The following is a 23,976-nucleotide window of genomic DNA, read 5'->3' as shown; positions in this document are numbered from 1 at the left end:
TGTTATTCTGATGGAGCAAATCAATTATAAGCATTTCCATAGCCATGTGAATGAATTCTGAATGTGTGTGCACGCTTGCACAGAAACTACCATTGTTCATCAAACAGTAAAGGCAGCATGGAGCTTCTTTTACACACTGATAGGACACAAAGTAACACACAGAAAGCTCCAGTTCCACATGCTGATACATATTACTATGACCAACATGGACACGAGTCCTCACCAGCTACTCTGGGGACAGAATTTAATATGTTAAAGGAGAAAAACACAAAAAATATGAATCGTTCTCCAGCATGTTGGTTAAAATTCGGACCAAGAGAACAAGTCAAAGTTATTTATATAGCGCTTTTACAACAGGTGTTGTCACAAAGCAGCTTTACAGAAAAATCAGAGTCTGAGCCCCCATGAGCGTCGCCAATGACGACAGTGGCAAGGAAAAACTGCCTAAGAACAAGAGGAGGAAACCTTGAGAGGAACCAAGACTCCAAAGGGGACCCCAGCAGCATCAAGACAGAGAGGCCTGTTATGCTGTCTTGGACTCCTGGTTATGGATGGATGTGGCAACACCAAGGAGTGAACTGACTATCGATCAAATAATAATAATAATAGATCTAATATTAAAGCAACCACAGACTAGGTTCGCATGACTTCAGATATTTTAAAGCCGACAGTTATGTAATGAAAGTCAAGTCAGTGTCGACTAATGGCTGATGATGTCATGAATGAGGAGGGAATGCTTTGCAACTTCAAAAATCTCCAGGAGGATCATCCCACTGCCCACAGGTCACTCATCTAAAGGATTTCACAGCCTTTTTCAGTCTAAATTTCAAGTCATGTTACCTACCATCAATTTTTGTGATCATACATACATTCTGTGTTTAATTTAATATGCGTGGTCAGAGAAATTGAGCTGCTCTGGGCGTCTTCGAACATCAACACCAAACATTGGAAGAGATGTGTGCACCATGATGTTTAAATTTTGGACACTTCGTGATGCAGTGCATCTGACGTGTGGTCATCTTTATGCAGTTACCTACTGTACTGTTTTAAAGCTATTGGTAGCGTATCAAATGTAATTTGAACTGTTTTTACTCACTTTAACATGCAGCATTTTAACTTGATCGGGACATCCCTCGTCCCTCTAGCTAGATGAGCCTTGGATCAAAATGAGCCAAGTGCCTGCAGCCAGGAGGTGCCCAAGCAGCCCTACAGGGCAGCCCTTCTGCTGGGGGGCACTGGGAGGTGGTCCATGCCTCGGCCAGGGCCCAGAACGTGAACAGGAAACACTCTGCTGAAAGTGTGCCACACAAATTCAGTGAGGCAGATGGTTCTCAGTGTTGCACATTCTGTTGTGCGAAAATGCTTTGTGTGTGTTCGTATTTTGCACTTTGTGGGGACCAGATTTCTCCAGGATGATGGAAAACAGGGAACATCTGGCAGATTCCCATGAATAAAAAGTTTTTTCCCCCCAAAACTGCAGCTTTTATTAAACAAATATCATGAGAGAGAAACTATTTCTGCATCACCTCAGACAAAAATAAAGCTGGACAGGCTCCAGAGTTGGAAATCCAAGGCTGAAGCACACAAAGCTCAATGAAAGCAGATGGAGATCTGAGTGGACATACTGCGAGGCAAAAAGAAGGATGGTCAGCTGAGACGTGGGGCAAGCAGACGTCTCATGTGGAGGGGAAGCACGAGAAGGTTGCAGAGAGCTGCTGTGGAAGATTAGAACTCAGCACGGCTCTGCCTACAGGCCATGTTTCATAGACCACTACTACATCAAGTAAAAGGGGCAGAAGATAACCCAGATGACCACAGGCAGGTCGCACCTGTCGGTTAATTAGCATCCATTACCCTCCCGGCATGAAAAAGATTCCTGCTCTCGTTAAAAGCCCTACTGCTCAATTCCGATGTTTCTCTCAGATCTGATCTTTCCGCCTTGAAGGTTCCCACTCGTGCTTGTAAGTGACGCATATTAGTATGAAGGGAGGCCAAAAAACTATAACATAATATGAATTTCTGCCTGTTCTATTATGTGTCACAGTGTATATAATTTTCCAAGTAAAATCTTTTTAGATGCTTTTTGTAGGTTAACAAGGGCTTATTTCCCAGATTTCTCCCTTCACTTAATAAGAAACATTTATAACAACCAAAGTAAATCTGATTTTTTAAAATTATTATTATATTTCATTTGAATGTTTTTTATTGCGCAAAACAGTAAAAAGAAACCGAACTACTACAACCATCCAACAGTCCCTTAGCAACCACCTGGGATACCATAGCAACCGCCTAGCAACACCGTAACAACCGCCTTGGATACCATAGCAACCATCTAACGACACCTTAGCAACCACCTGGGACACCATAGCAACCGTCTAGCAACCACCTGGGATACAATACCAAACCCCTAGCAACACCATAGCAACCATCTGTGCTACCTTAGCAACTACCTAGCAACACCTTAGCAACCACCTTGTGACCCATGTCAATATTCCTTTCTAACACTGGCCCTGCAGGCCTGAAATTCACATATGAATAAGTTGACCTCTTATTGGGCAACTTTTTGTTCAAAGTTTCCATTACACCTTAAATAGAGCAGCGGTTACATTCTGACACCTACAGGTGCCTGAATTCAACTGCTGCACCATTTAAGGTGGAAGGGGAAATTTGAATAAGAAGCCAAATTCAGCTTCATTGTATTTTTTAATTCATTTGTCCCACACATGTGCATCTGACTGTCAGACGCTTGCAGAATTTGGAAAATATAAGTTATACAGCCACCAGTATCAGCTGGTCCACGGCTTCTTTTGAACACATGGCTATGGCTAACCCCAAAAGACCAGCCACTCCTTTATATCCGCTACCTCGAAAACCAAGCTGACCACTTCGGATGCAACAGACAAGTCAGCAAGGAGCACAGAAGGAAAGCCTTGGTCAGCAGAAAGCAGCAGTGGGCGGAGGAGAATGCCCCATCATCAAAAAGACCATGTGTTCTTGCAAAGTGCCAGCAATCATACAACCGTTTACTGCTAATTCAACTCTGGAGCTGGAACAATCGCACAACATGGCTGCCAAGCAGGCCATTACGCAACTTGTACATGACCTGTCATCGTCAATCTTTCACGAGAATCGTGATGTTGTGCCATGAATACACAGCGTAATGGGCCCAACCTTATTTAGATGGTTATTTATAGATCAAATACAGATGCTCAAATTGTTGGCAGACTAGCTGGTGGAGCTCTGATTCTTAGCGCCATTAGGGTTAGTGTTAATGTTCAGGTTAAGACTAGAATGAGGTCATCATTAGAGCGAATAGTGCGCTAGAAAAGTTAAGATGTGAGATACATAGTTGAATACAAGTTAAGAACAAGTTACAGTCAATCTAATTAAATTACCAATGTTTCTTACAACCCTGCTTACGTTGCTAATAATGAATGAAGGCTAATAGGGATTGTTAGCTCCACAAGCACTTCTGGGCGATGTTTTTCATTCAATAGCATGTTGCCTGTGGTGTGAAATGCTTGTCAGGGTAGCCAAATGGAGCCACCAGTTAGCATTACACAAATAGCTCTCCCATTACCTAAAATTGACTATTAGCTTCATAAGCATTTCTCTGTGAAGTTATTCTTACCATAGCATGTTGCATGTGGTGTGAAGAACCCATGATGGGAGCCAAATGGAGCCACTAGCTTGAATGTGCACCAGCCTGAAGGCTGAGAGGAAGCTCCTAGAGAGCCGTGAGTCCTGGCTGTGGTAACACATAGCAGACCCACCCCGCCCACACCTCCTGGCCTAAAAAACCAAAAAGCATCATCTCCTCGTGGGTCGGAGAGCCAGAGGGAAATCAAGTGATGATTCCAGCCAGCAGAGAGGAGATAAAAAGGGAGAAGCGCAGAATCCTGTTGATAAGACTTCGTAATTGCAGAAAATAATGAGTTCTTCTCTGGAGCCGGAAACCCAGCTGGGACACATTTGGACCAAAGCTCTCCTCCACTCCCTCCCAGAGGAAAGGGAGTGTGTTCACACACCGGCTCCTCCATATGTCCCTCTGAAGCCTTGGATACACTTCCTAGGTTTAATTTTTTCTAAAAGATTATGAAAAGACTGGGTATCTCAAGGCTTTCCAACCGATTTCTGTAGATTTGTATGATGACTGAAAAACTGGCAAAGGGATCACATGCTACCCAACCTGGTGATCCAAACTTGCACAAAAATAAGTGCCCCCTCACTACTAGGGGGCACATAGCAAAAAAAGAACATGGAGGTACTCTAATGATGAGCACTCTGTTTTCATTGGCTATTGGCATCTATTCAGGCTTGAATACACTTCTAGAATCAAACATTTGACGTTCTTCCACTGGAGGCAGGAACTCTCAGTTTTCTGTGCAAACCGTCCAGTTCAACGGTCCCAAAATCTGCAGAAAATACCAGCACAGACTGAACTGTACTGTGAAATGGTGAGAAGGTTCAGGTTTTCACACATCAACAGAGGTGTGGACTTGACTCACATAACTTGGACTAGATTTGAAGACTTGAGATTTCGACCAAATCATAAAAGACTTGCATCTCGACTTGACCCGAACACCAATAACTCAGACTTTGACTTGGACCTGAGCTGTGGAAGCATGTGGCACTTTTCCACCACATGGTATCGGTTCAACTCTACTCAACTCTACTCGCCTTTTTTGGGTTTCCAATAGACAAACCTGGTACTTGGTACTTGGTACCTGGTACTGTTATTGGTATCATAGTTGCGGGTGCAGACTGCTGGTCACCATTGCAATGCAGACAACAATCTCGCCTAGCTAGTAGCTAAGGAAAGGGCAAAGAGAAATGAACGTTGAACATCAAGACGAACATCAATAATTTAGAGACAAATGGACTTATTTACATTTATAAGAACTCAGCTGGTTTCCTGATATGTTTAATCTGCAATGAGAAACTGTCAAACACTAAAAAGTCGCGAAGCTGAAGCCAGCCTCTTGTTTGAATTCTCCTGTTCCTCCTTAAATAGTGCAGCAGTTTACATTCTGGCGCGTCAGGCTCCATTTCAGGCGGAACGGGAAAATTCGAACAAGAAGCTGGCGAACCAGAAGTTGACTTCATTGAGAGACATTTTTCAACAAACTGTTCCACTTTTGGAAAAGTTTCCTGCCAGAGATGCGAGAAAACCAGCTATGGCTGAGCTAAAGCTTAAACCAGAGGAAAGTAAGTCCGTGTTTTTGTTTATATTATACTTTTAACCTATACAACACATACGCTAATGTTAGCAACCAGGTTAGTGTACCATCTAGCTCTTCTGTTTTTTTTTTCAGTCTTCTGTCTTGCTGATATCAGCCTCTTCTGAACCAAATTTGTCCCCTTCACATCACAGCAGTTTCTTGTGGCATTGCTATGACAACCAGCTACATTGAGGGGGCACTATATCTGCAGTGGAAAACGAAGTAGCTGGTACCAAAAGCAAGTTAAGTCAAGTTGAGCTGTACCATGTGGTCAAAAAGCACCAATGGAGAAGCACCTATCTGCAAATGAGACTCTCTACAGTCGGTTACCTTACATGTGAAAGGATTCGTTTCAGGGTGTATGCAGACCAAAACTGCATCGAAAGTATATTTGAAGGCCCACAACAGCAAAGTCGTCAGATGCCTACTTATTTCAGATGATAAAGTGAGACAAGATAAGTGTGATTTGTCCAGTTTCTGGACATTTTTTTTTCTGACATCTAAATTCAAGCTAATACATTTTTAGGTTTTTGTTCAGCTAGTTAGCCCTGTGATGGACTGGCGACATGTCCAGGGTCTTTCCTGCCTTCCACATAATGAGTGCTGGGATAGGCCCAAGAGGAAAAGCATCTTAGATAAGGTGTGTGTGTTCAGCTAATTAGTGTCATTGGTGTGCATCACATGAAAACATGCCACAATGATTTATCTGAATGCATTAAAACCCACAAATGACCATCAGTTTGTACTGCTTGGCAGGATGGGCAGTACTGGGTAACGCTAACAAGCTAAGCTGCTAGTCAGCTATGAAATTCTGCAGTGGAAACTTTGCACCATGAATTAGTAGTAAATAAAAAAAGGTTCATTTTAATTGGTTATATAATAATATGAGGATGGTATTTTAACATGCTTTCATTTGCTGAAGAATACATGCTTGTTTAGGACTCGAGGTAAGACTTGAGACTTGCCTGTCTTGGCTTGGGACTTGGACTTTGGACTCAACTCAATACTCCCACCTCTACAAACCATAGCACTGTTATAGGATAGTGCTAAAAAGGCCTGGAGTGCAGTGTGGACCCATTGAAATGTTGAGCAAACAAAAGCTGAAGAGCACTGCCTGCTCTTCTTCTGCTCGGATGAAACGGCATAGAGCTGATGGCTTGAGAGCAGCGGAGTAGTGTGCAGCATAGATAAGCAGCGAGCACTGAAAGAACGGGGGAGGTAGAACAGCCGACTGAGCAGTGGGTTTGAGTGGAGCGCAGGGAAAAAATAAGCTCGCTATACAGTTTTGTAACTCTGTAATATGTTCTGCAGTCAATTTTGATTCACAGATAGTGGGTCACTGAGAGCCGGAGTGTCGCCGCAGAGCGCTGCTGGTTGAAAAGCCATTGCAGGGAGTGAGGTGACAGAACGATATCTCTCCCATCATTCCAGGCTCGTAGCCAGTGGCTCGCTCGCTCTCTGTGCGCTGGAACTGTGTGTCCTGTCACACACACACACACACCAGATTTGTGGCGCCTGCAGAGCCTGGCACGCAGCTCGGTGCAGCACGTTTAACCCGAGAGCACTGAGCTCAGCACTACCCAGCCCCTCAGAGAGCAACTGGCACTGCCACCCCCAGTCACGGCAACCACGCTACACCTCAGGGCTTAACCTGTTCCTGCCCGACTCACTTGGGACTTATGGGTCGTCGAACGGTGGACTTTTAGCCAATTCTCTCCCCAGGTTAGTCGTGGCCAGTTGTACTCGTTAGCTAGACCTCCCCTTATATGTGGACCATTGGACCAAATTAGTTCAAACTGCAGTCCTAAATAAAACTATTAAAAACAATTAGAATTCACATCTTAGATGTTTACAAGGATTATGTTTTGATCTATTTAAACCCAAAGAATTGAATAAGATAGTAATAAGTGGAATATATAAAAAAATGATCAATTATATGTTTTTTTTATTGGGAAATTTACATTTGTGTATTTTTGATTTCTTTTGAGGTGAAGTTGAAAGAAATGTCATAAGTTTACTTTTAAAAAAGCTGTCCCACGTTTTTATATCATTACTGAAACTTTGAGTTTTAGTCCATAGGCAGAGCCTATTTTAGCCACGCCCCTGAATTTTAGAGCAGGAAGTGAGGCTGCATCCCTGTCCCTCATGGCCACATGGTGAGCAGTTAGATCCCACTGTTTTGAAATAAGTGTGTCCCAAAGTCTGAAAATCAGTGTAGAACATTAAGAACTGTCACTACCAAAATAGATTTTTTCTGCAACTAAGTAACTTTTTGTGTTATGAAAAATGTTATGATTTTATGTGTGTAACTGTTCAAAGCTATCTTTGCTAGTCAACACACACAGTTCTGCTCAAAATGAGCTCAAATTGTCATTACTGAAACAGTCACTACTGAAACATTTGGTGAAGTTTTGCAGTTTCACATTTTGGTCTGATTGTTTTGTTATACATATATAATTATTATATATTTAATTATATAAAGAGATTGACAATGGGGGAACAATAAAGAAAAACATTAAAGGAGACTTTAACTCAAAGATTTATACACTGAGACAAAGCAATGAGAAACAAACCGTCTAAAATATCTAAGAAAAACAGCAGCATTTCATTTAAGACTATTTTGCAAATTGTTCCAACTTAGTAAAAAACAGTTTTTTTCAGACCCTTTAGTGTAACCAGTCACTGGAATGACTGAGATAAAAACCATCATATACAGTATAAGAATACATGGAATACAACTGACCAATGAGGGCCTTATCAATAATAATACATGCCTAATTGTTAGAGAATGCCGTCCCACTTTTGCTTATAAAAGTGTTGTAATTATCTCCAGTAATAAAGCAAAGAGCAGAGCGATAAACTGAGTCTAAGTGCTTACTAAGTACTGAGTGCAGCATGCCTATAGACAACCTCTCCAACAGTCATAAAAGTAGCTTCAACAATCAGATAAAGAAACTTTTCCCTCAGTTTCCTTGTAAGTATATTTACATGATGTCTAAAGTTCAGTTTCTCGTCTATCCAAATGCCTAAATACTTCCATTCAGTGACTCTTTAGGCTAGCAATGTTCAGGTTAACACTGTCAGTATTGTTAGATTTAGAATTTAGTTGCTACCAAGCTGGGAGGATGAAGTCTAGCATGTGGTTCCCCCAAGACATGCTAGCCATCTGCACTGCAAACATGATTTGACAGCTCAACACGCTTGGAGGAGAATGCTAACTGCCAATTCTGTCATGTTAGCTGGTATTGCACTGAGTGATGGAGGGAGCGGGGAGCCATCCTACCCACCCAGAGCAATAAAGGCCAGTTTTGCTCTTTTGGACTCAAATCTGGGGATCGAACTTGCTGTCTTAGCCGATATACAGACATAAATTCTAATCTTAACCATTTTAAAGCTGCTGTTAGCAAAACCTTTTGACTACATTGATCTCTCAGAGTGCTTAGTGATCCCCATCGATAAGTTCTTCTCAATTTTCATAACCTGAAGTAGAGCCAAGGCACAAACCACAGGGCTTAACCTTTTCCTGCCTGGGCTTTTCCTCCTCCTGCTAATCCCGGACGAGCCCCTCTTGTCTTAATGTTAATCTCAAGCATTATAGAGCTGCTGTTAGGAGCACCTTTGAGCACATTGATCTCTCGGAGTGCTCAGTGATCTCCATCAGCTTTCATCAGTTGGTTATGCACGGCACAAGTCGTTGGGCATTTTAAGCACTTAAGAGGCATGGATATAAAAAGTATTGCTGCTCATCTGCGGATAGGGTCCGGCCACCAACATCCTCACCCCGTAGCGGTCATATTCACAGCCCTATGCACATAAAGGATCCAACTTTTGGGCTTATACACAGAACCTTTATGTCTTCAGAGAGTCAATGCAAATCATCCAGCAGACGCTTTCCTTTTGATCTGCAGAAAATGCAAATGAAATGAACAAAACCCCAGACGCTGTGAAAAAAAACCCCCAGCATAAATACATTCTTACACCTCCCAGTGATTCCTCCAGCGCCAAAAGAGTGAGGGGATTAGAAAAATAAATAAATAAATAATGCTTTTTTTTTCCAAGAGGTTTGTGGAGCTATTTTGGGTCTTTTGGCAGCTTGAGCACTCCAGAGGGGTTCCATGCTGCACTCAATGTCTATTAACAATTTAAAGGGGAGACTCTCAACTAGGCCACAGATGACTACAGTAGAGGAAAAAAAACGGGCCTCCTGTTCATACGAAGCCGAAGTGACACATTTGAAGGATAACAGATGGCTCAGATTAATGGAATGAACAAGTTGGACGAAGGAGGCTATCATACATATCAGCGACTTTGCTTGAGCCATTATGAGCATGTCAGGAATACTGCGACGAGGTCTGTCTGTATGAATTACAGGAGTAGAGCTGTCACCATCCATCATATTTGTAGTTATGCAATGTACCGATTATTTTACTGATTAATTTAGTCATAGAAATGGTCATATTCATTAGGCTGTTTCTTACTGACAGAAAGACCAGTGAAAGAAAAATTAAATGCAAAAGTCTTTACTTTATAAGTAGTCTGACTTTACACCAGCATCTCTATGGGAATTTCAATGTGAGCAGCTAAGCTAGGGTTTTATACTACTTGGACTAGCTTTACTTACACATTAATGTTTAAAGCATTTAAAGCTGGTAACAGATTCAATTAGTACATTGTTTCCTTTGTATGTTGCAGTTTTACAGTAAATAAAGCCTTAACCTGAATGTTATTGGAGTAGCCTGTTAGCCTATTAGCTCTGCCTAGATCTAGTTATACTTCATATACACTTTTATTTTAAATAATACATATAATTTGTAACAAACATTTAATTTTACAATCTGCAACTACAAACATGCATGCATTACTGAGATCCTGCTAGTTTCCTTGCTTTCAGTGATGCTGAGTGCTAATAGCTCCTTCTTGTGGAGAATGTTGAGGCAGCTAAATATGTTCTATAATGACCTATGGATACCCTGTTTATCATTTACATTGCAAACAAATCACTAAGCCAATAAAGTGAGACTGTACATTTTAATAAATTAAATTATTTATAATAATAATAATAATAATAATAATAATCTGAGATATATAGAGGTTTCTTCCTGTTGCTCTTAGGGAGTTTGTCTGTGCCATTGTCGCCTTTGGCTTGCTCATGGGGGCTTGGGCCTGGATTTTTCTGTAAAGCTGCTTTGTGACAATGCCTGTTGTAAAAAGTGCTATATAAATAAACTTTGACTTGACTTGGTATATATAAGATATGGAAGTGTAAAATCATGACCAAACTTGATAATACATAACATTATTTTGCAAAAAGGACAAAAGGACTTTACAAGCGTAAACATTTGTGTGCAAGACATTAAACTTGTCATGTTAACAGCATTGGTGGCACAGTCCAAATCAAAGGCCGCACTGCATGTTCAGGCGTCCATGCATGCTCCTTTAATTAACATCTATTTCTGCTGCCGGACTCTCCGAGTCAGCAGTTCCATTTCTCAGAAGACTTGGATCTTCATGCCATGCCAGCTCAGCAGTAACTCTCTATGTTTAATGTATTGAAACTGAATAATCAAATTAATCCAGAGCTGCAATGTGCAAAGTGTCCACATGTTAACAACCTGGAGGATTAGCTGTCAAATGCAGTGCACACAGCATAAGAAAGCTAAGCCAAACGCTACGCTGTGATGGTCTATTGGCTATCAGGACGACTCAGCAAGGAAAGGCAACGCCTGCAAAATGCTGTATTCTGTGTTTCAAGTGATGGCAACTCTTTCTGCTCTTGTGATGGTGATGGCCGCACTGCAGCGCTCGCTTGTCCGCGCTGTCTCAAGCCATTCATGTGTAAACGCTTGCACAGTCACTATGACAAACGCCACATTGAGACAGAAAAGTTTGGAACGACCTTGCGAAGTGACCGAGAAAGTACACCGCCAGGACGGTTTTTGGCTAGCTTTGGCGTTTACCCTTTATTGTACTGTTTTAGCCTTGCTGCAAACACACGTGCATCCAGACGACACAAACGTCAGCTCTGGTTTTCCCGTTGGCTGAGAACGACTCCAAATAAAAAAGATACAGAGCAAATAAACTGAGCTGAACGTGGGATTGAAAATTTCATACTCAGTACCATGAGATGTAGCAGGCACTCTTTCTGAGCATTGCGTTGCAAGTCAGCCGAGCCATATGTAAATATTTCCATGCATTTTCATACCCCAAAGGATAAACATCAGAGATAACGAAAGAGAGCAAAGAAGCCAGCGAGGGAGAGAGAAAGAAAGCGAGACTGGGAGACAGGTGAATGTGCAGTACCATGAGGGAAAAAATGAACAAATGACTGACAGCCGCCTTTCTCTTTTGAATATTTAATTACTGCTGTCGCCCCACGCACCTCTCAAATGAACATGCCTTATCCCATTCACTCTGTTTTTGTCTTAATCCGGCCTACGTTTCTGTTTCAGTTCGCCGATTAGCAGAACCCACTGCGTCCCCCCCCCCTTTTCCTGTTGAGATAATCCAAGCACGACTAATGATCCAAAAAGGATGGCCTCATCAAATATTTAGCGTTAGCGGCAGCACCAGCAGGCTTTGAGCACCGCTCCAGATCTCTCAACATCAGAGGACACTTCGCTTTGTCCGAACATGTGACCGGCCTGACTGGACGGCTGCCTGTCATGTTCTGAGTGGCAAGCCTTCATGTTGTCAGTGGGAAGCAACTGCCCTGAAGGATCAGCAGTGCCAGTACAAGCCTCGAGACACAAGTCAGTTTGCAGAACATCCTCCTAAGCTAACCAAGTTAACCAGCCTTTTGCATCTTTCTCTTTACCCTTGTCACTGGTCTTCACAGTCTAGCTATAGAGACTCTCACCAGTGGCAGGCAGGCATTGCTGATGATGGTAGATGAACTGCAGATTATTAGAGAGTAATCCCTTCTCACTGTGGGGATCAGTCACCAACTCTGTCGATGAATCGTGGCAAAGTATGTCGAGGAGGATGATCCCAAGTGCCCACTCAGATGAATCTTGTTCCCGTGTCTTACAGCCCGCACTTACTCCATATCATTTTGTATGTAAACAAGGCCTGTGCTGGTCACAGAGGCCGCTTATTCAGGTAACTGTGTTGAAGATAATCAGACTAGGACTTTGGAGTGGAAAGAGGGGAGATTTCATCTTTTTTCTTCTGGTAGTTTTATGACGGTCCCTAACACTGAAGGAGACGTGGGATCAAACACAGTGATAGCGTGTGAGTTGAAGCTTATTCACTGCAGCTGCTTTGCCTGATGCCTTTAGTCCAGGGGTGTCAAACTTAACCACTAAAAGGGCCATATTAAAAAGTCTGACCCCAACTGGCCATTGTTTATTTAAAATATGCCAAAATATAGACACTTGTGATAAACCTTAAAATATTATATATATACTTGAACTATCAGTATATATAGGCTACATTAGCTACATGTAACTGTTGCTCATAGACTGTTGTTGGGGCAGGGGGAGTATACATTACATTGCATTGCATGCTGGGGATTGTAGTAAAGCACATTGTGAAACGGGCTAATCTTCATAGAAAATTAAAATAATTTCAAGGGCTGAATAGGACTGTGCCACAGACCTGACGGCCTTCTGTTTGACACATGGACTTTAGTCTGAGGCCGTTTCACTTGATGTCCAACTGTTCAAGAGCTGAAGACATAACAGTGCTTTTCCCAAGAGCTGCGGACTTTGGACGTCTTAAAACGTACCCATATCATAGGCAGCTTTTCATACAGGCTTCATCTTTGCCTGCCACAATGGCACACCGTGCCCCGCCTCATGAGTGTGTATCACCAAACTAGCTCAACATTTTTGCTTTATAGATCAATCTCATCAATGTTAAGTAAAATATATGTGGTATTAATGTACCACTCATGTTTAAAAGCTCAGTTATGTTCATGGTGCCAGTATTCAAATACTGAAATCACTATTCAGATATTAATTACATTTCATCACAGGAAGGTGGAGAAAATTTATAGGCTACCAATTAAGTGATATGCGACTGTTTTGCTCACATATGCGAGTAAACATGTTATTTTATACCTTACTACTCCAAAACATGAGTGGTTGAACGTGAGCGCGTTGCCAAAAACGTGTTGTCAAGGACATGACTGAAATGGCGGTGAGAGCACGGCTGTATCGTTGACTAGGCTAGCTACTTTAGCTGATGTTAGCTAGGTCCAGAAACAATGACAATATATTTCTCTGACAACATAATGGCACATCATCCACTGAGGAGGAAGCACCTAGTGTGGAAAATAAGTCCTCATCAGAATCCAATGTGACGGTGGTCAGCCCTGTTAGCTCATTAGCTCATCCGAAAGGGGCAGCCTCTGCTACTCATCCAACACATTAACCTACTGGTTTGCCTGTTTTTGAATATTAAAATGTATATTTTCTGTGTGCTGCTATATTTTTTGGCAACACCAGTGCTGTCACATAAAAAGGTCAGCCTTAGTGCCTGGTCTTCCTTCTCTGCAGATAACTGGATATCCATTTATGAACTCTTACACATTCTCATACATAAAAATGAGTCGGAATGCACATCCCTAGTTCACATGTGGGAATACTAGTGACTTGCTCTGGTTTGCATGAAATAATTAATAAATGGAGTATGTTCTTTTTAAACAATGAGCTTTTATTATCAGTGTTACCATGGTAACTCGTATTAACTGTCACAAGCCTAATGTAAATGTAAAAATAACAAAGTGTGCTTAAGTACTTTGTTTTTTCAAGCAATGATTTTCTCAGAAAGTATTTCTATACTAATATAATGATTGACAAAATAAATGTAAAAATTACACACTTACAGGCCCCTCTGTAGCTCGGGGGGCCCTAAGCAACTGCATATAGCACTTATAGCAAGAAACAGCCTTGCTGATAAACACAAAGAAACAGATTCATAAAAGGGGATTTAAGCATGCCTGTATTAGGAGACTAGCGAGACAAGCCAGCCCTTGCCCAACTCTCCCTGTGAGTATATTCAAATCATGCTGTCAAGTCCCGCAGAGCGGTCTTTCGTCTGGTGTTGACAAGTCATAAAGAAGCCAGCCGCGATCCACTTCTGCTTTGTTTAGAGCTAATTGACTTGCATTGCGCTCTCTGCTAGCGGGTCTCGATTCTACTCCAGACGTTCCTCTCCTTCCAGTTCCATCAAAGTTGTCAGACGCTGCCTTTCTAAGGCGGGATTTAATTCACTCTCTTCTCCTTTAATCTGCCGTTTGGGTTTCCAAACGTTCAGAGAAGTGCGGCTTTGTCTTTCATTGCGCTGCTTCTGGCACAGCCGAGCCTCTCTGCTAATTGCTAGTAATCTCCGCAGCCCCTGACTCCTCTCTGATAGGGGAGGAAGCGCAGAAGAAATCCCTCTCTGCTGATTACGGCTGTAAGAAGTGACAGGCTGGGTCGATACCGTGTACCGTGCAGCCGCTGACACTTCTGGGGGAAAAGGACAGACTGCAGAGCGGCTCGGCGCTCCCCAGAGTTGTCTTCTGAAAGGGTGCGCTGACGGCAACTGTCAGAGCCAGCACTGCGGATCCTTATTGCTCGGGAGCCGAACGGTACATTACTGCCGTGCTAGAAATTGGCCAATGATCACAGTGGGGAAAGCAATGAACATAGTGGCTATAGAAGCTATAGCTGAACAGACTGTTAAGTTGCCATATTGCTGTTTCATTTCATTTATCCCTGAGCTTCCTTCTTTCATATGAGCAGCTTGTATATTTCCTCTTTACCCATGTGGAAGCAACGAGACCGTTGGACCATAATGTACGAAAACCAATTGTCAGGCCTGATTACATCCAGCGTTTGCGCCCTGCGGCAGGCGAGGAGCTACTTCGCATCCCCATCCAGCCTGGCTGCAAAACTTAGCATTGCAGGGGGAGGTGTTGAATTTGGGTGGCATTATGTTTACGGCATCAAACATCCCACGGCTGCTAAACAGACCACTAAACTGACCTAGTGCTACGTTGTATTAACAATATATACCGAGTGGTCAAGCAAAAGAATGTACAGGAGTGCTGTGGCCTTGTCACATATCAGTTTAATGGAGAAATGAGTGATACTATACCATAAACAGTGAGCTCATCCGAGCAAACATGCGAAACTCATGCAACCCGAGGGGGCTGCAGAAGATTCAGGTGTCTAGAGTAAAAGTGTAGGCCGAGCTGTGAGCCCCCGAGTGGCATAATACTCTTTTATAACTTCAACATTTAAACAAATGTAATAATAACATTCCATGTTTTGCATACTTCACTATGGATGTGGCTACCTGACCACATATTAACAATCTGATTGGTCACCACTTAGCTCATTTGCATAAAGTTTATCTAGAACCAGCATTTGAATGTGTCATTTATAAGTGTATATAGGCTCGCCCCACGAATTACCCAAAGAAACGTTACTATATACATCACACACAGGTGCTCCGACCACCGTCCCGCATCCCTGCATGTAACATCAATGCAGCACAGAGTATCATGAGTTCTGTTTCTGACTTAATGCGTTTTGGTGCATTTCTTCATGCATTCTAATTTCCGAGAGGTTAGTCCCGTTTAACCCTTAAGTGTTCCATGGCAGATGCGACTCTGCGTCCCGTCAGATGTCACTATAGCCCAGATCTAAAATCTACCCTACATTACATAAGCCAACGTGGCAACAACAAGCGATTTAAAAATCCGATTAATATCTATGGAAGGAGGACAGACCTGTCAACCCTGCCCACCAAATCTGGACAGTCTGGATTTAATTCCGCTGCCTTCTGGCTGTGAAACCTGCGCGCATTGGTCTGCCAGTATCAAGCCAGTCAATCAAGGTCAGTCAACCCTGAATGATCTCCAAAAGTGTTCTATGTAATACCAAATAAACGTTCTATGACCTGTAACAGTAGCTGAGCCTTTTTGGTGAACCCTTTTTACATGATGAAGAACCATGAAACCATGAAACATTTAAGCATTTATGTGGTCCTTTGAGTTGTCACGGTTCTCCACATAACTGTTGCCTTTATGATAAGCCAGAATGATTCATGTTTAAAAACAAAGGCGCCTAAATGTTCTAGAAAAAAAGAAGTTGAACTGGCCTGAATGTACAGTTCTAGGAAAAAAGAAGTTTAACTGGCATAGAACCTTTATATAATGTGGAGATATTTTAAACGTTCAAAAGGTTCGTTACACTTGAACATCTCATATAAAAGTGGTTCTTTAAAGAACCATAAGAGTGTAGGAAGTCACTGTTGGCTGTGTGCAATCTGATTACATTATGTTTTGCATAACTTCCAGTAAAAGTGGAAGCATAAGGAAATCCACAATATATACTCTTAAAATAAAGGTTCCTAAATGGTTCTTGGTTTGGAGGTGTAGTGCTACCTTCTTATAATAAAGGTGCTACAAAGGGTTCCTTGAGCAGAAGAATCTCTTTGGGTTGCTAAAGAACCATGGGCCTCATTCACCAACCGTTCTCATAAAGAAATTTCTTCTTAAAACCCACTTACGCAGTTTTTACGAACATTCTGACATGAATCAATCTTTTTTTATTTGGGATTTGTTCTTAGAACAGAATCTGCACACACTCAAGAGCACAAAGATGTGGACAATTCTGCGGTTTAAGAACACTTCATGAATCTGCCGTACACTTTTTCTTAGAACCTTTTCAAGAACACATATAAGAAAAGACTTAGGAAGATATTAGTAAATGAGACCCCATGTCTGTAAATGAGATGTGTGAATACCAGTCTTTCAAAGGTTTAAAGAACCCTAACCTAATGTAGAGATTCTTCACCAGTATAAGGGTTCTTCCTAGAACTTTTACATTATGTGGAGGTTCTTTAAACTTTATAAAGGTTCTTCACACAGTGCATGAAGAAAAAGGGGTCCTCTAAAGAACCATGTATTAAAAAGTTTGAGGCAGCCACTCGTTCCCCAGGTTTTGATGATGGCCGCAAGAGCTGGCAGGAAGGCAGGGTTTTCGAAAAGCCATCCGTCTTTGCATGCTTGGGATTTGGGCCCCACCTTCCTGACAGTTCTCACAGCCATCATCGGAGCCTGGGGAATGGGCACCTGGCGCAGAGTTCTTTAGGGAACCAAAAGTGGTTCTTCTGCGGCTGTGCACAAAGTACACTTTTTGGCACTTTTGTTTTATAGAGTGTAGGAAAAACCTTCAATTGGAACAGAACCTTCACAGTATGTGGTTCTTTAAACTTTGCAAAAATGTAAATAGGATGTGAGTGTGGAGAGTGTTTTGCAGAACCACTCATTGCCTTTTTGGCAGCTTTATTTTTGAGACATCACCGCAGCACAGAGTATCACGAGTTCTGTTTCTGATTTAATGCGTTTTGGTGCATTTCTTCATGCATTCTAATTTCCGAGAGGTTAGGCCCGTTTAACCCTTAAGTGTTCTAGGCCAAATGTGACTTGGCGTCCCATCAGATGTCACTACAGCGCAGATCTAAAATGTACACTGTTAGAAATAAAGCTACTTTGCAGGTACATTTTTCGTTCATCAAGGTATAAACAATGTAAATGTTCCCTCAAAGGTACAACAGTGATTTTAAGGTCCAGCTGTGAACCTTAAATACATTTTTCCAGGTGAAAAGTTCGTATTTGTACCTTTTCATAACTTAATGATACAATAAAATAAAAGCCTGGAGACGAGACGGGGTGTGTGGAGTCAGTACAGCTTAGAACATATCATTTCAGTGGATTATGGTTCAGTTATGTTCCCTGACTAAAGGTACTGAGATGAACCCTTGAGGGTCCCACCCCAGTGACAGGAGGGGAACTGCCCCAGGTACAGTTTTGTACCTTTATTTCTGAGAGTGTATTTGGGCAGGTAGGTTCCAACAAGACCCCCTTTTATCGTACGTTTTCATTTTGGTCAAACATGGTTTACTCCATTCTTTCGATGCCATTATTCTGCTCCTGTCTGCACTCCTTGCTCTATCTACCTCGAAAAGACCAGGGCTTAATTCATAAAGCTTCTCAGAATAGGAGCACTGATCTAGGACTCCTCCCTTATTTATGATGACCTTACCGACAGGAACAGATAGATCTAGATCAGCTCTCCTGCTCTGAGGAGCTTGATGAATACGGACCCAGGTCAGTGGGAGCGTGCCGTGTGTCTGAGCAAGGTTTCTGCTTGTGTTCAGAATACAGGCAGCTGCAGAGTAAGACCACCAATATGTGGCTGATAAGACCCTCCCGTCCATTCTCCCACACAGCAGACTTAACATCAACCAACAGGGGATTCCAGTGAACCTGACTCGAATGCGGTGAGCAGCATGCACCAGTCTGTTACCACACGCAAGATAATGCTGAGGGCTGGAAGTAAATAATTAGCAGCGCAACCTCTCGTTTGACCTTAATGAAGAGACCGTGCCACTGGAAAGGGTCAGCAGCATCCCTTCATTATTCAGGGAGCGCTGCATGCGGCCTCTCCCTCTGCAAAGCCCACTCTCCTTGCCATGCACTTTGCGCCAGTGCTCCACATCTCGCCTGCGCAACATGCCTCTCCTTCACTCATCATTTGACTAATAATTTGGCGCGTCAGTCAAGCTGGCGGAGGGTCTACAGAGCGACGAGATGCTGCTGCTTCATTTCAGATGTTACCGTGCTGCAGTCCATGGCCGACTGAGCCACTCTCACTGCGCTCTCTCCTACACAAAAGTTCATCAGACGGGAAAGCGTGTGCTAATCCTTTATGTAACATCTTGAGTTCTGTTTTTCTTCCTGCTCTGCCGTTTCGAGGGCTGCTGCTGCAGCAGCTCCACACACACACACGCATGCATGTGTGGTACCCATCGCAGGTGCTCCCTCAACAGATGCAATAACGCTAGTAAACACAGTTAGCACTGCAGAAACAATGTGCTCGAGAGCTGACGCTTTACAGCATGAGCACACTCAGCTGTGCCCATTGCGTTATGCGATAAGTGGCCTCACCAGGCGGAAGTAAACCAAACTCGCAAAAATAAATAAATAAACAAGGTATATTTATTTGTTTAACACAACGTTGGCATTAAAACTAAAAGGCAGGCAATGTCAGCACAGGATCTGTGCTGCTGTTGCATTGTGGATTTAAGAAGAAACACCTTTAGGAATATATCAGGCAAAAATCTTGTATTTGCATAATTTGACTCAAGCCACTCTTTATACTGCGTTAAAATTCATTCGTGACGAATGAACCAACAGAAATGGTCCAAAACTGCTCAGAATAAAATCCTTTTTACTTTAACTTCCATTAAAAGTTATTGTCCAAAATTGTGACTTTAGAGGAGAAGGAAAAACGTTCATTACCTTTAATGTAAGGTAATGGAAACCTTCAACTGGTCGGTTCATAGTGACATTTTAACATGGTGCAAAGTATGGCTGGTGTTTTCAAATGATGTAAAAACACAGAAAATGATCAAAAAATTGAGGCACAAGGTTCCAACAGCCGCTACATACTCCCTCAAAACAATGGTTCTTCAAGGGTTCTTCAGTAAAGGTAATGGTTATGCATATAGAACCATGAACACTTAAAGAACAATCTGAATGCATAAGCACACAGCTACAACCTCTCTATCATTACAAGTCACAGAGTCCTTGTTGTTTGGTGATCTAGAACCCTTTTTAGCAGATATATATATATATATATATATATGTTTCATCATCATCCTAAGTCTGTATATATGTATGTATTTACTGAAAATAACTACATATATTAATACATAGATATACATTATAGTCATATATAGATATATACATTCAGTAAATACATATATATACATACTTAGGATGATGAAACACTTGCACAGGTACATCCTCTATTATGACAAGTAAAAAATTCCTTTTTCAAAATTATATATATTTTCATTTAATATAAATATATTATACATATACATTTTTGACATAGTCATTTATGACAGAATGCCTATACCTATAGATAGATAGATAGATAGATAGATAGATATTAATATTGATAGATATATACATATACTGCTGATGATAGTATGTAAATATGTATCTGTATAGAGAAAAATCTAGTATTTTAGTAATAGGTCTAAAGGTTGAGTACATTCTGTACAGGTTCTGTAAAGGTTCTGTAAAGGTTCTGTAAAGTTTGTAAAGACACAGCATGTTTTTTCACAGAAATTATAAATCAGCTATACAAGCAAAGTAAATACATACGCATATAAACATACTAAAGACGATTAATCGCTCAGCTCTGAATGCTCCCAAAATACTTTACAGTTTATTCCACAACATCATCATCATCATCATCATCATCATCAGATCGGCCAGGCTGTTGCAGCCTCTTGTGAAATAAACTGCGCTCTTGTTCGAGGCGCTTGAGGCTCTCTCAGGAGAAGTTGGTGAATCCTGAGTGACAGCTGTCTGCTGTGATGCCTAAAGCCCCCCAAACGCAGAGCCTTTAGCCAGCGGACCACAGCAACCCCTCAGCCCCCTCAACCCCCCCACCACCCCCCACCCCAAAACTCCCGCAGCTCTCAGCGGCGCATATGCGCTCTGTCCGCTTCGAGCTCCGCTAAAGACAGAAACTCAAAAGCACCTGCTGATAACGCACATTCAGAGTCACGCGCTCGGCAGGGAACTCCAGGTTCGATCCCAGTCGCGCTGCACAAAGTTGCACGAGCTCTAAATGACAGTAAGCGCGCGCGGTCGGTTGCGCGCTGTGCGGGCTGTGAGCTCTTACCTCACTCATGCTGTTAGACGTGCTGAAGTGGATACGCGCGCGCACACACACACTCACACAAGGTCTCCGCAGCGCCGCCGTGATGCAGGGGTTCCCGGGCGCGCGCGCCGTTGTTCTTATAGGGGGAGCTCCTCCTCGCGCTCTAGTCGGACCAATCGCGCTCAAGCGCTCCCTCTGACGCAGCCACGCGCACCTACACACGCGAGTTTGCGCTGCAGCTGCTGCGCTGAGTCCGAGTTTGAGGATTGTTGATGTAATGTGTTTCATTCATACGGAGCCCCAACGGTGACAAGGTGATAGTCTTGTAATAAGACGTGGCCACAAATTAGGATATTAAGGCCAGGAGTTACTATGTTGGGGCCACAAATTATTATATTGAGGTCACAAATAATATACGAGTCCACGAGTTAAGTTTCTTATAACTCGTGGATGGCCTTCATATATTAATTTGTGGCCTCAATATAGTAATTTGTAGCCTCTATAATAATTTGTGGCCTCGATATAGTAATTTGTGACCTCAATAGAGTCAATTGTGACCTCAATATAGTAAATTGGGGCCTCAATGTAGTAATTTGTGGCCTCAACATAATAATTTGTGGCATCAATCTAAAAATATGTGGCCTCCATATAGTCATTTGTGATCTCAATATAATCATTTGTGACCTCAATATAGTTATTTGTGGCCTCAGTTTAGTAATTTGTGGCCTCAATAAAATAATTTGTGGCCTCAATATAATAATTTGTGGTCTCAATATAATAATTTGTGGTCTCAATATAATAATTTGTGGCCTCGATATAGTCATTTGTGGCTTCAGTATAGTCAATTGTGACCTCAAGTCCATCAAGACCATTCGCAGATTAGCATTGTTCAGTCACCTCATACTGTTGTTTCAAGTGGCCAGCTAGCTAACTAGCTTAGCCAGTGTTAGATTGGTACAATCCTGTTATCAGACAACATTAGCTGGGCAACATTATAGCCTAATCTACTGTCCTGGTTATGTGGGTATTCTTGGATAGTTAACAAGAATTGATTGGATTAATTGGAGCTAATCTGTAGTTGGTTAGACTAGTCAGCAGTCTTAACAAACATGATGCTTTGTTGAACACTGTAGTGATGCTGTACTGGTGCAGGGGAAAGGAACAACTGACCTGTCCCTGCTTCATCAGCAAATGCGATCTTACACAGCAACTGGACAAACTTTCCAGAACGTTGGCAAAAAGAATCCCATTAAACCCTAAGAAATACTGAGTAAACTTTCAACTTTTGCCATACAAATGTGTAGATATAGAAGGTGTTATTAATTTCAGATGATATTTAGATTGCACTGATCAGGTGTAGTATTTTTAATTGTGTAATCAGGCTAACATTAGCATGGTTGCAAATCTGCCTATAGTTTTGATTAGCTATGAAAACACTGTCAAATGTTTTTTAACCTGAAAACTTGTCTGCAACAGCAAACTCCACCATAAATTCATTTTTACTAAAGTTCAGCAAAGTATGGAGTTAATTTTGTGTGAAAAAATATATTTTTCAAATAAAATACTAGAATCCACAAGCATCAAAATGTATCAAAATGTACAAAATGTACAAAATCTTGCAAATATAAATAATGAGAGTTAAATCAAACATATTTTTTCAAAGAGATTTCTACTTATTTTCACTCATTCTGACATAAATTTATTACATATTTAGCCAGTTTTTGCCTTCACATTTTTCTGTTTGCTGATTCTGCTTATCTCTTTTTTGCTTTTGGAATCGCTCTTTTGTTTTTGGGCTATAGGCCTCCTGAAGCAGGGCTAACAAATACTGATTTAAACAGATGCACAGCTCACCTAGTTAGCCCTTTAGCAGACACTGCTAGTCTAATGCTGGCGTCTACAAACCCGAAAGGTGGTACAACTTCATTCAACAGATAAGCTTAACGAATATACTTCAATTTCCGAAATATATATTTCACACAGCTCAACTCCGGACGCTGAGCATGTGCTACATTAATAATTATGACAAATATTGCTCATAGTGAAGTTGTCCAACCTCGTAGTTGCTACGAAAGAATGCATTTGTAGGCGGAGCATAGATAGTTCGACTGTGGACGCATTTGATCTCTAACTAGAGTCTCAGTAACTGTTTTATAAGGTTCTATTTTGGTGAAAAAGCTGTCTACCTACACAGCTGCCTATGTGGGCAGTGAGAAGCAAGGCTCTCGCTAGGTTTTGAAATATAGCAAATATATGGTGAGTCCATCTTTTGTCTTAATCACAGCCTGAACTCTGTCTGGCACTGGTTGTGAAGGCCTCTGTAGAATTGAAGAACCAGTATTACAGCTCTGAGAGGTCACAGTGTGCTTTGCCTTGTCTCTTTTCAAATGTTCCAAAAGATGTTCAGTTTGGTTGAGGTCTGCTGAAGCGGCTTCTTAAACTAGGAAAAAGGGATTTGTCTCAGGTTTATATGTATAATGGCTTCGAATTATTACGGGCTGGTCTTCCACGTCCAGATTAAAGTGAAGCCTAGATGTTCATAAAGTCATTAACTGTTGAGAAACTCAGATGTCTTTACAGTGGTGGTGATAGGAACCAGGGGTCACAGCGTCTGCAACACAGCTGTTTTATTTACTACCCAAAACCACCTTTTTTTGGGATTCCCCATTTTGCAGTGGTGTCCAGAAGATCCAGTGCACTCAAACAGTCCCACAGTGACAATATGTAAGGTACAACTGATGGATTCCAGGGGATAGGGGATACCCATAATGCACTGCATTGTTTGGTTCGAGGTTTCACACTCTCTGAGTAGTATTAGTGATTAGCCTAGCTGAAATGGCAACACCTTCACAGACTTCTCAGACTTGTTACAAAATAAGCTCTTCTCATGTGTGCAGTCAACTCGGAGGGTATAGTGGACTGGCTGCATGACATTTATAGAGTTAATGCAATGGAATCTGCAGTAATGAGCAAATCCACATAACGTAACATTAGCGTCTAAAATCATTTACTACCATCACAAATTCTGTTCTCTGTGACAGTTTCCTATACAGTGATCCAGATTTTCGAATGTAGGG

General features: G+C 41.8%; 1 protein-coding gene across 1 annotated transcript in view; it reads right to left on the bottom strand.

The window, feature by feature from the left end:
- Window positions 1-21,007, bottom strand: part of pcp4a (Purkinje cell protein 4a) — a 40,023-nt gene extending 19,016 nt beyond the window's left edge. The window contains exon 1 of the mRNA XM_036595814.1: window positions 20,921-21,007. Within this exon, the coding sequence (XP_036451707.1) occupies window positions 20,921-20,929 (9 nt within the window). The 5' untranslated portion in view covers window positions 20,930-21,007. The remainder of the gene's footprint in view (window positions 1-20,920) is intronic.
- Between the last annotated feature and the right edge of the window lie 2,969 nt (window positions 21,008-23,976).

Source organism: Colossoma macropomum, unplaced genomic scaffold, assembly GCF_904425465.1.
Source record: "Colossoma macropomum unplaced genomic scaffold, Colossoma_macropomum, whole genome shotgun sequence".
In the NCBI taxonomy this organism is placed as follows: Eukaryota; Metazoa; Chordata; class Actinopteri; order Characiformes; family Serrasalmidae; genus Colossoma; species Colossoma macropomum.
Note: the sequence above shows the minus strand (reverse complement) of the source record. Positions and strands in the feature narration are given on the sequence as shown.